At 26.7% G+C, this 15,182-nt stretch overlaps 2 protein-coding genes and 1 pseudogene across 2 annotated transcripts; 2 read left to right on the plus strand and 1 right to left on the minus strand.

The window, feature by feature from the left end:
• The first annotated feature begins 193 nt into the window (after positions 1–193).
• LOC132923432 (spermatogenesis-defective protein 39 homolog) lies at positions 194–6,099 on the plus strand. The gene is made up of 12 exons (XM_060987419.1): positions 194–1,070; positions 2,104–2,149; positions 2,245–2,328; positions 2,388–2,434; positions 2,495–2,638; positions 2,700–2,836; positions 2,899–2,926; positions 3,629–3,752; positions 3,818–4,008; positions 4,304–4,480; positions 4,552–4,656; positions 5,702–6,099. Exons 1-12 carry the CDS (start codon positions 1,005–1,007, stop codon positions 5,720–5,722), a joined length of 1,170 nt encoding a protein of 389 aa, XP_060843402.1. The 5' UTR covers positions 194–1,004; the 3' UTR covers positions 5,723–6,099.
• Positions 6,100–6,167: 68 nt separating this feature from the next.
• Positions 6,168–7,249, plus strand: LOC132923434 (uncharacterized; annotated as a pseudogene).
• Positions 7,250–7,426: 177 nt separating this feature from the next.
• Positions 7,427–13,125, minus strand: LOC132920448 (fatty-acid amide hydrolase 2-A). The gene is made up of 9 exons (XM_060982850.1): positions 12,853–13,125; positions 12,538–12,779; positions 11,372–12,055; positions 11,201–11,312; positions 9,819–9,976; positions 9,493–9,729; positions 9,277–9,432; positions 8,379–8,561; positions 7,427–8,310 (listed from the first exon to the last, which is right to left on the minus strand). The coding sequence occupies exons 2-9, from the start codon at positions 12,553–12,555 to the stop codon at positions 8,200–8,202; spliced, it is 1,659 nt and encodes a 552-aa protein (XP_060838833.1). The 5' UTR covers positions 12,556–12,779; positions 12,853–13,125; the 3' UTR covers positions 7,427–8,199.
• Between the last annotated feature and the right edge of the window lie 2,057 nt (positions 13,126–15,182).

Genomic DNA, 15,182 nt, shown 5'->3' on the forward strand with positions numbered 1-15,182 from the left:
TCGGCGCTCCACGAGCCTGCACACGCACTCACGCACACGCACGCGACATTTGCGGACGACGGGGTGAGTCGCGGCCGTGGTCGTCGTCTGGGTGGGGGGTGCGGGGAGCGGGGTGGAGAAAACGCTGGCGCGTGGACAGTCGGTGTATGATGTATGTATGCACAACACACGTATATATATATATATATATTATAATATAATATAATATTATAGTGTTGTTGTCGGCCCCGCGTATGTCGCCACGCGCACACACGTACACACGCACACGCGCTGGCGAGCTCTTCTCGGGCGGCGCCGCCTTCGTATCGGCGTTCAGCACAGAATTCCACGGTATTCGTGTGACCGTGCGCCGTCGTTACCGTTACCGGCGGCACTTGGATCTTATCAAATTTTTCGCAAAAACATAAACATGCCCTGCCGGGTCTAGACAACAGTCCGTGATCGCCGTTCGGTCTGCGTAACTCTTAAATATTAATTATATAGGCCATAAAAGGTTTTTTATTTTTCGTAACATTATATACATTTTATTACATTACCGACTGGTGACAAAAATAAAAAAACGCCCAGCTCACGGCGTTGACGGTCATTCCGCAATCGCGTTTTAACTTATCAATATCATAATGTTATTATAAACTTGTTTACTCTTACGCATACTCCGTATTTTACTATTATTTTCGTTTCCCACGTTCGAGCTTTATATTATTTATTTTTCATTTGAAATTATCCCGAGCAGAGCTGTGGCTTTTAGGAGGAGAATTCTCGTTTTATTTACCTGTTATTATTATTAATTATCAAATACCTATCTATTGTTTATCGGGCGCGTCGTAGGCTCAATCACAAGTGGCTTTGATGTGATGTGGTTTAGTTGCGGAGCTTCTGTCTCCTACTTCGGTACATAGTTTACGAGTTGGTCTGTTCATACACTTCGTGTCATTCAATTAATTTCGTAGGCATTGTTCGGATCTTACAATTTAGTCCCGTGATTTGTTATTAGTGTTATTACAATGAACTCCACGGACGACGAATATTGGAATGAAAAAAGTTTTGAAGGATTTAGCTTTGCAGATGAGGTATTAATGCATTGTTTATTTGTTGTACCATTCAAAGTTATTGTTTATAAGAATATGTCAAATCCTTATTATTGTCTCCGTCTTACAATTGTGTAATATGGCAATTTTATATTCAGCAGAATCAAATTCGTACTACTAGCTTATTATATTAGAGTGAATTGATCTATTATCAAACCTAAAGGTAACAATATTGTTTAGTGCACCTCGTAGATATTAATTTTGAAGGTAACTAAGTGAGTTACAACATCTCACTTAGTAATATCTTACAATTTTAAAATTTAAATATCAATAATAGCCTATGGGATACTTACTTTAAGTATGATAATAAGGTAATTTTACTATAATTATTATAAATCTAACACAAAATGGATTATTTTGAATATAAATTTGTTATATTATAAGATAAAGACAAAACACGTGTGTTCGATGTTTTCATAAATTAATTATTATATTGTGTAAAGGTAATATGTGTATTAAATAATTCATAGGTACATCAATATATGCATTATATTATGTTGAAAATTGACTCTAGATTGAATTACCTACGTAATAATATGTTCTATGATTTACTTAAAAGTTGAAGGAAATAAAAATATACATTTGCACAAACATTACAACATACTAATCTAACCACTTTTTAAAATTAAATATGTTTTCATAGGTGTAACTAGTCCTTTAAGTTAGGGGGAGGGGGGCTAGATTCCTAAAAATTTTTTATAGCAAATTTTTTTAATTAGATTATTATTCGTTGTTTCTATTGGTGTTTACAACTGACTTGAATGATAATTCGTTTATGTATGAAACATTATATTTTTTTATATTATAGGCAAAAATAAAGTTAATACTTACATGTTTATAAGCACATACATTAACCCAACAATTCTGGGGTCCCAAGCACCCCTATAGTTACGCCTATGTATATTTTAAATAATTTATGTGTTTAATCAGTTAGATATTAATTGAAAGTGAATAAGAATTATAATTTTTTTTATTAAATAGGTATTCTAATTATTGAATTAATATTTTTATTTAGGAAAAGGAATTGAATTTAACTAAGAAAACTCCACCAGAATGTGAAGGTAATTATAAAATTTGATAATAATACATTAATATGTGTTATTATAGATTTATTGCTAATTTTAACTGTGCCTAATAATAAAAATAAATTTATTAGGTTTACAAATTGGATCTACAAAAACTAAATTAGAAAATGTTGAATCATTGGACAAATTACTTTCAAAAGAAATTTTAGATAAAAGTGAGTTTTATTTCTAAATCATATTTTGTAAATTTATTAATCATTATTATATTTTACAGTATTTCTAAAGCATGATTCAAAGAAACATAAAATAAATTCAACTCAAGTAATAAAAATTTAATATTTTTGATTTACATACAATTATATACTTATTTTTTTTTTTTAGAAAAAACTTAATATTGTTAAATCCACAATAGAAAATATTGTAATGTCTTGTACATATACACTAGAACCATATCGCAGCTTAGAAGAAAAAACAATGTTGTTAAAAGAAGCTTTGGATACAGAAGATGGGAATGCAATACTAACTGTATACAATTTCTACATAAATTAAATATATAAATATTTTTATAATTTATGTGGTGTTTCAGGTTGTTATATTTTTAACAAACACTTTGAAGAAAGGTATTTTCCAGCGTATATTACGTGATAATCCTATTGCTGCTTCTCATTATGTTCAATATTTATATTCCAAACAATATATTGATGAATTAGTTGACACTTTAGAGTATGTTCATATATGCTAAACAATTAAACAAAAATATAATACAGTGAAACATATTTTTACAGAATGTTGGGACGTACAAAAGATGCAATGGTAAGATAAAATTATTTAGGATGAATGGCCAATAAACAGATCTTTTCGAGAGGCTGTGTGTCGTGTGTGAGAAAGATTTTAAAATGCGATACTTAAAAGGTTAAAAATTCCTTAGAAATGTATTAATTATAAATTTTTGAAATTTGGAGTAGTTTAGAGAAATATTATTTTAGACATTTTGAACTTTAATGTGTTAACAATATAATTACATTTTTTTACTATAATATTTAATTATAAATAATTTTTTTTCTATAAAACCATACTTTTTACAACACCTTTATAATGATATATATTTTTTGACCATTTGTTGTCGTATAATTTGTTTTTTCTGTATATCAATATTTATGTGTAATTTTATTCATTTAACATTTTTAAAAAGCCATTATTGTTAAATCAATATAAATTTTTTGAATTTGAATACAAGCGAAACAACTTTGTATTTTAATATGATATTACAAAAAAATAACTAACTAATAAACACTTGAATATACTTAGAAAAAACATTTTAATATCTTTTTTCAGTAGATATTTTTTAACAGATCTTTATGGCTTAATTTTAATTTCAACTACTAAGCATGAAACAAAATATTTTATATGACATACTAAATAGAAGATAAACAGATAACAAATAATATTGCATCAAACTGTTACTTGTTTAAAAAATGAAATAGATTATAATTTGTATACATTTGATTTATTTAGATGATGCTATTCAAATTCGGATGTCGAAATCCTCAAAACTGTTTGCAGAGATTCAATGTATGTGTTAATCTAGCAGATGACCAATATGATAAACAAATTATATCACAACTTATTCATTTAGTTGGTAATTAAATATATACCAAGAACCAATTTTTTTTTTTTTTAATAAAATATTCTATTATGTTTTAGGAAAAAGTGCACAATTCATGTCTGTTGTTTCGCTGGTATCTGACAAATGTAAGGAGCAACAAAATATTCAATCTTGTCGTGCGGTAGCTAATGAATTTAACCTGAGTACTAAACAGTTAGAAGCTACACTGTTAATGACATTTTGCCAACTACAAAATTGGATTCTTGTGGATGACATGTTATTAAACAAAGTAATTTGAATTGTTATGTTTCAATGTATAACAACTTTTTATACAAATCATTTATTACATTCTGTAGTCGTACTAAATTAACTTTAAAAATTTTGATTTATTTAAAATAAAGTAATATGTTGTTTGAAATACATAATTTTAAACCTTAAATATTTTTCTATATTACACAATATTATGGTTTCGATGTATTTTATGTAACTGATGTTTGAATTAATTACTATAACAGCTTTTATTTCAAATTAAAATATTTGTTTAAAAATCATAAAAATAGAAGTAATATTATTTTTAATTTTAGAATTGGCTTGGAAAGGATAAATTAGCTTTATCATTACCTATTGGTGAAACTGTTAAACTATTGTACAATAATGGTGCTCCATCATCTTCATTAACTCGTTATATAAAAATGATTAAAGATTCAGATGAACGTTTAGAATTGGCAAAGAAATTCCATTGTCATCATATAATTATTGATGTATGGTAACAATTAACAATGAAATTAATCATGAAAAATATCAAATTCTCTTATAATATTTGTTAATTTAGGATTTTGCATCGAAAAAAGATCGTAGAGGATTATTAGTATACAAGACGACTTTACAAAAACAATCTGAAAGCTATTATTATGCCGATGTAATTTTAAAAAGTCCTGTAAGTAATAAATATTAACTATTTTATCTGTATCTATATCTATTATATGCATTATATATGCTTACCTAAACTATAATTTATCATATATCTTGTTTTGCTTTGAATTTGACAATTTTAAATTCAACAATTGTTCTAATATTTATTTAAAAATAACTAATTATGTCATTATATTATTTAATTTATTTATTACTCATCATTATTATTATTCTGTGACCCGGATGACTAATGTTAGGTTATACCATAGGTATGATATTTAATATAATTTATTAACACCATACAACAATTTATAAGGTAGTACAGTTATTGAAAAAATAGAGAAATTAATTCATAGATAGATAACAGCATAAAACAAGGATATTGGTACATACAATTTCAACAAAAAACTGTTATAAACAATAAAATATAAACTTATATATAAACCAATAAAAGAAAATAATTAATTAGATAATAAGTTAGAATGTGCTATATGGTGTTATTGGTACTACAGAGCATACAGTATAATGGATGGTTGTGACCATAAGAAGAGGAGTGAGAAGAGATTTAAAAAAGTGCATTATGCATTGATGGTTAGATCGGAATGCAAAGATTATTAGAGGAAGGAGGTTTGGAGTGTCTATTGGTATTATTCTATGTAATCTATTATATACTGATTGTTAATTCAATGAATATAATTGTATAAAATCGATTGTCACCCGGGGTTTGTTTCTTATATTGAATATAATATATCATGTTTATTTGTGTATTTTTTCTCATAATTTTTAAACAAATAATGAGTGTTTACGATAAAAGAATCACCCTGTATAGAAATTGTCATATTTAAAAGTATTTTTGTGAAATCGTTGTTGGTCATTACTAAAAATAATTTTTATCCACTTTTCAATATTCAGTAATATGGATAGCCTGTCTGAAATGGTTATTTTATTTGGTCCTGAAAATTATACAAATTTCACTTATAAAAATATATTTATAATTTATGTGCATAAAATGAATCAAATTATGATAATGAATAATACAAGTTAAAAATAATTTAAATTTATTTTTTCAGAATATGAAGTGGAAAAATTAACAACATTATTTGTAACTCTTTAGTCATTACAAACTTAATAACACGCTAAAACTTTTGAACAAAATTAAGACTGAGACAGATTATTCATGATTTATAAATTATTTGCTTATATGTGTCATAAAATTTAATTTTATGCAACATATTTTTTTTAAATTTAAGCATTTATGATATATTTTTATGATTTACATTGTATACATTTAAAAATATGTACAGTTATAAATTATACTATGTTACCAAGATATAATATATTTAAGAGAATCTACTAATCAATTATTATTTTTTTGTAATCATAATGGGAAATTGTGTACACAAGCTTAGTGAAATGTAACTGTACGACTTATTAAATGGGTCAGTGAAACCTTATGGTAAAAAACTAACTGTGGTTTTACTATGGCTTTTAACGCTCTATTTGATTCCACTGTGGTTGTGCCACTTTTATGCTCCTATGCTTTTGGTTCAGTTGTTTATACATATTCTAAAGAAAGGTTTATATTTGTTGAGGTGTAAGCTTATTTTTATTTTTTATGGATATAACTAATAATAAATTTGAAAATTTTGAATCTGAAGAAAATCATGAAAGTGCCACGCCCACAACATATAAAAGGAAAATATTTGGACGTCAAAAAACCCGTATGTAATATACAAGTTATTTTAATAAATAATATAATGTTTATAAAAGTAATATCATGTTATTGTGGTTTAGTATCGGAGACATCAATCTATAACCCCATTGACCCACAAGAACGGAATAAAAATAGACGTGAGTAAATTCTTTACATTTTCAATCACCTACTCTTTGGTTTGGTTCTCAATGTTTTCATTTTTATCTTTTTATAATTTAGAATATAGTTTTGCGGATAAAACCCTAGATTGCATTACACAATGCTTTTGGCAATGTTCATCTTGTTACCAATGCAATGAAAAATCTTAATCAAATAATCAGTGGTGAACAATAAACAATAAATAGTATGGTACAAATATCTAAATAAATATCTTAATGGCTCGTTTGTGGACTTGAAATATCTCCACACAATAATATTGTATATAATATAAACCTATAATATGTCACTCCTAACATTTGACTTCTGGAGTCCATCAATTCTTCAATATCAGCCCTGCCTTAGTCTATGCTCTCAATTCACCTATAATAAGGTGTGATTTATACATTTTTTTATATTCTAATAATCTATGAAGACTCAATTCCATTAAATACAACCAAAAATGGTTTATAATAATTTATTTATGTACTTATTAATATTAGGCATTTAACAGTCATCTCATTCTTATCAACATGTTTTAATAATGTTATAATTTCATATTATTACATCTACAACATTTTATTTTATTACTACTTTCTTACTTTAAACTTGATAATAAGTTCATACTTGTTAATGTTTCCAAATAATGAATAATGAACATGCTCAATATCTACATTTGTTACAGGAATAATAATGTTATAATTATATCAATATCTATGTTTGTTTTTTTATTACAATTTTAAGATTATTAAATTATTTTGTACTGATATATTTTTTTTTTTTAATAATGGTGGTTGTGTCATACTAATTTTCAATTATACTATTGTAGTTAAAAATAAACTTTTTTTAAATTAGTTATGCATTTTTAACAAGATGAAAAATCCTGTTTCAATGTGGTGTTTTGAATTCATTATCTTACTGAATACCAAAAGAAAAAAAAACACAATTTAAATTTAAACAACATAATATTGCTTTTAATACTAAATAATAATATATTATATTATTGCATTATAAATACTAAGTTTGTTAACAGTCTTAAAATACCTTGTAAAAAGTAATTGAATGTATTAAATTTATACAAGTATATCCAATGCCAATACATATGGTATTATAGGTTTTAAATGAGCAAAAAACTTGAAAAACATTCAGATTAAGATAACATTCTATGGTTAATGATTATGTTAAATAATATAGTGATGTATTCAGTATTGTAGTAATAGCCTTGGCCCTTATTCAAAAATATATTCAGACACACATATAGATATTAACAGTGAAACCTCTACAAATAAATAAAAATAATTTATGGATATGTTTGTACATAATGACAAACACTAATAAGAGATTAAAATATAAATATTTTCTGCTGTAAAAAAATTAAAAACTCCATGTGAATTTCTTGATTTATGAATGGTGTCTGTAAATAGAGGTTTTACTATACAGTTAAAATTATTAATATTATTATAAGAAAAAGTCCAACATTTATTGTTTGGAATGTATTCAATGTATACGGTATAAAATAAATATAATATTAAAACAATTAACTTAAATAAAATAATCACAACAAAACCTATTATTCCACATAAATATCACAATTAGTAACCTAAATTAGCATTTATAAGTATAACATTATATCAAAAATATTTCCTTTAACCAAAAAATAAAAACAATGTAATAAAAAATTCCCCAGCATATACTATATTACTAGTATACTACAGTATTTTAATTTATTACGGTATTTGTTGTAAAAGGAGGTTTCCATCCACCGAATTTTAATTCCAAATGTTTTGCAACAGCTACACACAACCGATCTTGATTCATTCCAGCAACCACCTATACAACAATAATATTGGATATTCATATTATTCTATCAATCTTAAGTTCTATAAAATAAATTATACCTGTATTCCCAATGGTAAACCATTTAGACCTAAACCAAGTGGTACTTGGGTGACTGGTAGCTTTAATACGTTGAAGATAGCCCAATAAGCAAAATTGTATGGATGCAAGAATGGTTCATAATGATGTTTTGCTGTAGTTGGAGACGAAGGGAAAAATAACACGCTATCATCACCCAACAATGTCTAAAACATGAACATTACTTTTATTTGGTTACTACTAGTAAATTTTATCTTTACATATTATAATATTTAAAATTAAACTTGTCAATCATCAATATTAAAATATTAAAGCATATCTCAATCAGCAGTAAATAGCTTAAATTAATAGCAAGTCTTGGTATAAATTTAAACTGTGAGCCAATTATTCTAACCATAACTCACAATATTTAAAAATGTTAACCTTTAATAAAAAAATATATATATTATTAATAAAATGCATGCACTAGTTCCTGGTACTATAAACCACCTACAACTCAGATATACACTGAGACAATACTGTCCTCAATTGTTCCTTCATTAAACAGAAATTAAAATTTTTTTTTATAAGAGTTAAATTATAGAATTTTATTCTAAAACTGCCAGACCCACAATTCATTATGTAACGGTAAAGATGAATATATTTAATTTGAAGTTAAAATATTTACTATATTTCTTATACATTATACTTATTACTATTACAGACTACGTCAATGTTATCTACATATTGAATACAATACACAACACAACCTTTTCTGTGACCTTATAAGCTTCGAGTCACAATGTTAAAATGAAACTGCAATAGTTTTATATTCTTTTATATACAGGGAGGTAAAAGAGGGACTCTTATTTAACATTTAACTTATCAAACCAAAAACTCTCAGTCCTATATTTAAAAAAAATAAAATATCTATATATTTACCGATACTTCATTTGAAAGTTTTTCAATCTCAGCATCAGCCCAAACTGCATTTACTTTTGGTAGTTGCAAATCTATTAATTTCAATACTGCAGCTAAGGAATGATTTGAAATTCCTACAATTGTTTTTGGAACTTCTGTCCATACAGAAACTCTAGTCTATAATTAGATATAGAGACATTAATATTATTATTTTTAAGGTAGTCTTAAATAAGTTACTTGATTGTTTCCTAATGTTGCACAAAAATCTGATTCTTCCTTTGTCATAGCGTGTCTCCACAAACTATAGCTATAACGAGTTCCTGAAAATTGTACTTTGAGTGGAGGAAGTTCAGTGATAGAAGTTATAGACTCTATAACATTATCTAAAACTATTTGTAACTCATCACTAATTGGACTGACTCGTGCATCATTGGGTTTATCAACATAGTAGTACTTTAAACTAGACAAATCAACCTAAAGAAACATAAAATTTATTAAATTTATTAAACTGTAAAATTAAAAATTGTTTTAAAATTTTAAATAATATATGCTTATATGCTTACTTCTTGGCCAATTTTTAATTCCAAAGATTTTTCAGGTCCAAGGAAAGCTTTAATTACTGGGGTTAAATCTTCAGCATATTTAGTAATAGGTCCTGCACTAACCATAGTTTGTTTTTCCGTGCCTTTTCTAAATGTCATACCTTTTGTATTTATAAAACCTGAAAAATGGTAAAAATAATTATGAAAAAAAAACAATATTGATCAGCGGATGTCAACATGATAAAATTAATTATTGTATTTCACAATGTATTTAACAACATAATACAATAAAGGTAGAAAGATGCAGTGGCAGATTGGCCCACTGGGATACCAGAAAGTTTTATGTGAGCCGATAGTCGTATTATAACTCTGAACCAATGTAATTGGTGGGCCTGTCACATGGTAATTTCCTGGGCGGATATTTTAGTCAATCCGTTACTGGAAAGATATACTATATAGTATCTATATTAGAAGAAAAAAAAATAACAATAGTTTAACCATCATAAACATAGGTGTCCAGACATTAATGGCAGGCAAATTTAATCAAAATTGGTTATACTTTTACCCTATCATGAGCACACATGATATAATGGATCCATAGATCATATCCCCAAAATAAATAACTTTTGTAATGTTTAGCACTAATAAAAAAATAAATGTAATTGGTGTTAAATCTAGGATATCATAAAATTATGTACAAATTGTTATAGGTCAATTAGTCAATAAGTAACGACCTTTACATTTGTTACTTAGAAAGACTTCATGATTAGTGATTAATAGTGACTGATGAGTAATAACTTATAATTAGTACAACAACTTATTATGCATTTACATATTTTTTTCTGGTTGAACTTATTATATACCATAAACAAAATAACAAACAACACAGTTGAAGAAATAATTAAAATATTTACATATTAAGTCATAAAATCAAAAATTATTTAAATAACACAATACAACATGGACTAGGACAATTAATATAATTTAAATAGCATACAATAGAAAATATTACTTTCAAAAATCAAGGAACTAGATAAGTAGAACTTATATGGTGCAAGTAAAAGGTAAGTTTAATTAAGTAACTGTAAATATTAAATTAAGTAAACCTAAAAAAAAGAACCAGTTAAGTCGATCCAATCTGGAATATGGATATAACTAAAAAACTGTATTCATAGTTAGTAAAATATATATATTATACCTGTGACCTGTGCAAAAATGTTTGAATGATTTATTTACTATATTTTTTTTATATAAACTTTATAAATAACAATAATAATATAACATAATATAAAACATAAGTTGCACTGAAAGAATTTTCACTGGTACTAAGTATTATATTGAACAAATTAAAATAATTTGATCTGATAAAAATAAATAAATAGCAAATTTAGTATTTGTCTTACCCGTAGTCAACTTATGTCCAAATAAACCACAATTAAATGCTGGTATACGTGCAGATCCTCCAATATCTGTTCCAAGACCCAAAGGACTACCACAAGCTGAAACTATACTAGCCTAAAATAAAAAAAATATTTCTTACTAAAGACTTTATTTTTATATTATTTTAAACATACTTCTCCACCAGAAGAACCACCAGCTGAATGATTTGTGTTGTAAGGATTATTTGTTTGTCCGTAAACTTTATTTCTAGTTTCACACCACAGGTTTATTTCTGGAACATTTGTAACGCCTAAGAGTATTGCACCAGCAGTCTTTAATGATTTAACAACTTCTGCATCCTCATTGCTTTTCATTCCAGTTCTAGATACCAAACCAAAAGTAAAAGCCATTCCTTTTGCTCCTGTACTTTCTTTAGATGTAAATGGAATACCAAATAAAGGTTTGCCATCAAAAATTAAATTTATTTTTTCTTCTGTATCAGCTAGTTCAATAAGTTTATCATACTCATCAGCTTCAGCTAATGCTTTGTCAAAACGTGTATCAACTACAGCATTTAATATCGGGTTGACTTGTTCAATTCGTTTGATGAAGCATTCAACAACATGGCGACATGTAACTTCCTTATTTTTAATTTTATTGACAATAGTTGTACAACTATCAAGAACCAATAGATCTTCTACTGGGGGCAATATTTGTGATGGAGTATTTTTATAAATATAGTGAAATACAAATGACACAATTAAGTCATAAATAAATCGAAAAAATGAAATTACATATGACAAACAGTTACAAGGATTTCGAGTTCTGGGTTTTTTTGATGGACGGCTTTTCTTTGAGAAAACTTTTTCCTGTTTTTCCTAAAAATACATATAATAGAATTTTTATTCCAACAATTTTAAGAATATACTATTTTATTTCTCAAACTGATATTTCATGTACAACTTAATAATTATAAATAAGAAATACTTAAGAGATAGCTCATCAAAAATGGTAAGTAGGTAGATAGTAAATACGCAGTCAATACCCATTAGTAAATACTAAAATTAATGTTGTATAATAACCAATTAATGTAAAATTATACAAAATTTGTAATATACCCAATTATGAAATCGGCTATAGGTATTTCATTAGTTTTTTTTAACATGTTTACAAAATAATATTGACAACAAATTGCAAATATTAAATGCATTAGAGAAACTTCTGTTTAAAACTTAAAGCATTAAACAAGTAACTACAGTTTCACCTACATTTTTTTTGATACTTACTAAGATGAAAATTAAAAATTAATTAAAATAATATACTCAAACAAAAATACAATAGGTGGAATGATCTTTATTACCTTTCTATGACCAGCCATTGCGAGTACGTCGGTACCGACGAGTAGATTTATATTTTCTTTAAGTAAACACGTAACACGGAAACAAAATTAAAAAAAAAAAACAAAACTTTGACATACTACTCTGATTGTCAATTTTAAGGTGGGGTAAGTAGACAATATTATTATTGGTATATATATATATATAAATACGTTGTCTGCCGCGGAGTAGGAACAAGTCGCGTTTCACACAGCTACGCGACCACCTTGAAAAAAAACGGAATATTGAATAATAATTTATGTTATTATTTTTTAAATCAATATAAAGCGTTGAATTACTGTTTCTCAAAACAAATTATCCTTAATTCATAATTTTTATTTGTAGGTCAACGTAAAATGGCGCAATGAGCACGATTCGTTTCACATTTATAATATTTATTTTTATAAATAATTATTATATTTGACTTGTTACAAATACTATATACGTGTATACTATTGCTTTCTGTGTATTAGTTTAATGTATTGTTTTTTCTGATAATTAGTAATTACTATATATTATAATCATTGATCACTTATTATAGGTAAAATATAAACATGAACTCTGAACATTCTAACATTGAACATACAAAGTTTAATACACACTTCTATAATCTATAGTAAATAGTAAATAGAAATTTGTGGTTTAATATCAATGCTAATCATAACACGCTAAGGTCGACAGATTGTATTATCAGTGTTATAGGGACCATGTTTGATGTTTAGTTCTTTGCTTCGGTAATATGTAATAACCGTATTTGCGGAAAATACTTTTTGAGTGGATATTTTGTATTTAAATATCTATTGGAAAAATACATTTAAATAATTAATTAAATAATTTTTCAGGGGAATGGGATTAAGGAAAAGTATGATTAAAACTGAAGAAGTTGTGTGTGATTTTGGAGAAGACAATCAATACAATGATTGAGCAAATAATGTGATGAAATCGGTAAATGATGCGTAGTGTGTGAAATGAATAAGTCCAAATAAGTACTTAGATATTACCAGGGATCGATGGTATAAAAGAATAGTGGTTTTGGGAATGATATCAGAAATATAATTATGTGGGATGGATGAAATGGAAAGAAACGTTATTTTGTGTGACAAGAGGATGCTGTTGAGCTTATTAGGCAGTTGTGAGTCTAGGTAGTTATGTTATATTATGAATCAAAATGTTGGGCCGTGAAGAAAAATAGAACATATAAATATGTTAGATAAAAATGCCAAGGCGAATATGTAGAGTCACTAGAGAAGATAAAATAATTAATTAAATCATTAAGATTTAAAGGTAGTGAACTAGTGTAAGAGTGGTACCTATGCCATCATTGCCATCAATTGTAGATAAAATAATGAAGACTAGGTTGAAACTCAGCCATATTGTGGTTCATGAGGAGAGGTGACTTAGGGGCAGTGAGAGTAGTTAAGGAAATATAGAAAGAAAGATAAGGAGATTAGAAATTGTTAAATAGAATACTTGAGAATAATATGAAAATAGTTAGTGGAAACGTGGGGAGGGTAAAGTTCTGTTTAAGTGTAATACAAGCGAGGCCAGCTCCATATAGTTAGAAACGAAGAGTTAGAAATAAGAAGAAAAGGAAGACAGGAGATAATTAAATATTATTTCATTCAATAATTTAAATATTATCCCGTATCTAAAATACTTTTAACAAGTATGGATAATAATTATCGTTAACACCAAAAATACCGGATACTTTCATTTCGGTATCAACACTAGAAATACCATTAGGAACTAGCTCATTATAGCTATTGAGACTCTTGAGTATATTATATGATTTGATTTTAAATCATTTTCTACAGGTAATAAATAATATTATTATAATGACATGGTACAGCTGTCATTATTTTATAGTTATTACTTATTTAGTTGACGTAATACGAGCCGCTTCTGATATAAAGATTATGAGTACGATCATTATACGCCGAAGTTTAAATATGCTTTCGTATTAAATCACATTTGGAGATTGTATTTGTACGATTGAGTTACTTTTACCCATCATATCATATCTTTATATAGATGAGGTATCTGCACTCTACAGTCTTGATATTCATTCGCGTCCGTAATTATATATAATATGATGGTAAATGATAAGTATACCTATGAGAAAAAATAAATCTTTATCAAAAATTTTAAAAACCAAGTTATTAAAAAATGCCAAATTAAAGCCACTTGAAAAAAGATTTAGTCTTATAAAATTGAAAGTATATAAGTGACATCCATATTGTGGCCATTAAATTTCTTTAAACGTCACATTACTCCTACTTTAATAAACACCAATGACTTTTTATTTTTATTGCTTAACATTTGGCAAGTTTTTGAATAATTGACCTTCTGTGTTTTGTCTAAATCCGACATAGATATTCAAGTATGAAGAATATGATCTGTAATTTTTTTTGGCGTCAATATGTTTTTAATTAGGCATTTAACAGACAGTCATAATGTAGATATTCCTGTTTTTATATACTGATTTTTTCGGGAGAGGGTCTTGAATTATTTTATTTTATTCTGATTTCTATCTTTTTCATTGCTTACTGCAGGGTTAGGTTGCTAGTAAACGTCAGATCAAACGTTAAACAATAAAAATAAAAGATTAGTGTTTCTCATTAAAGTAAGA

Source organism: Rhopalosiphum padi, chromosome 2 (assembly GCF_020882245.1).
Source record: "Rhopalosiphum padi isolate XX-2018 chromosome 2, ASM2088224v1, whole genome shotgun sequence".
Classification (NCBI taxonomy): Eukaryota; Metazoa; Arthropoda; class Insecta; order Hemiptera; family Aphididae; genus Rhopalosiphum; species Rhopalosiphum padi.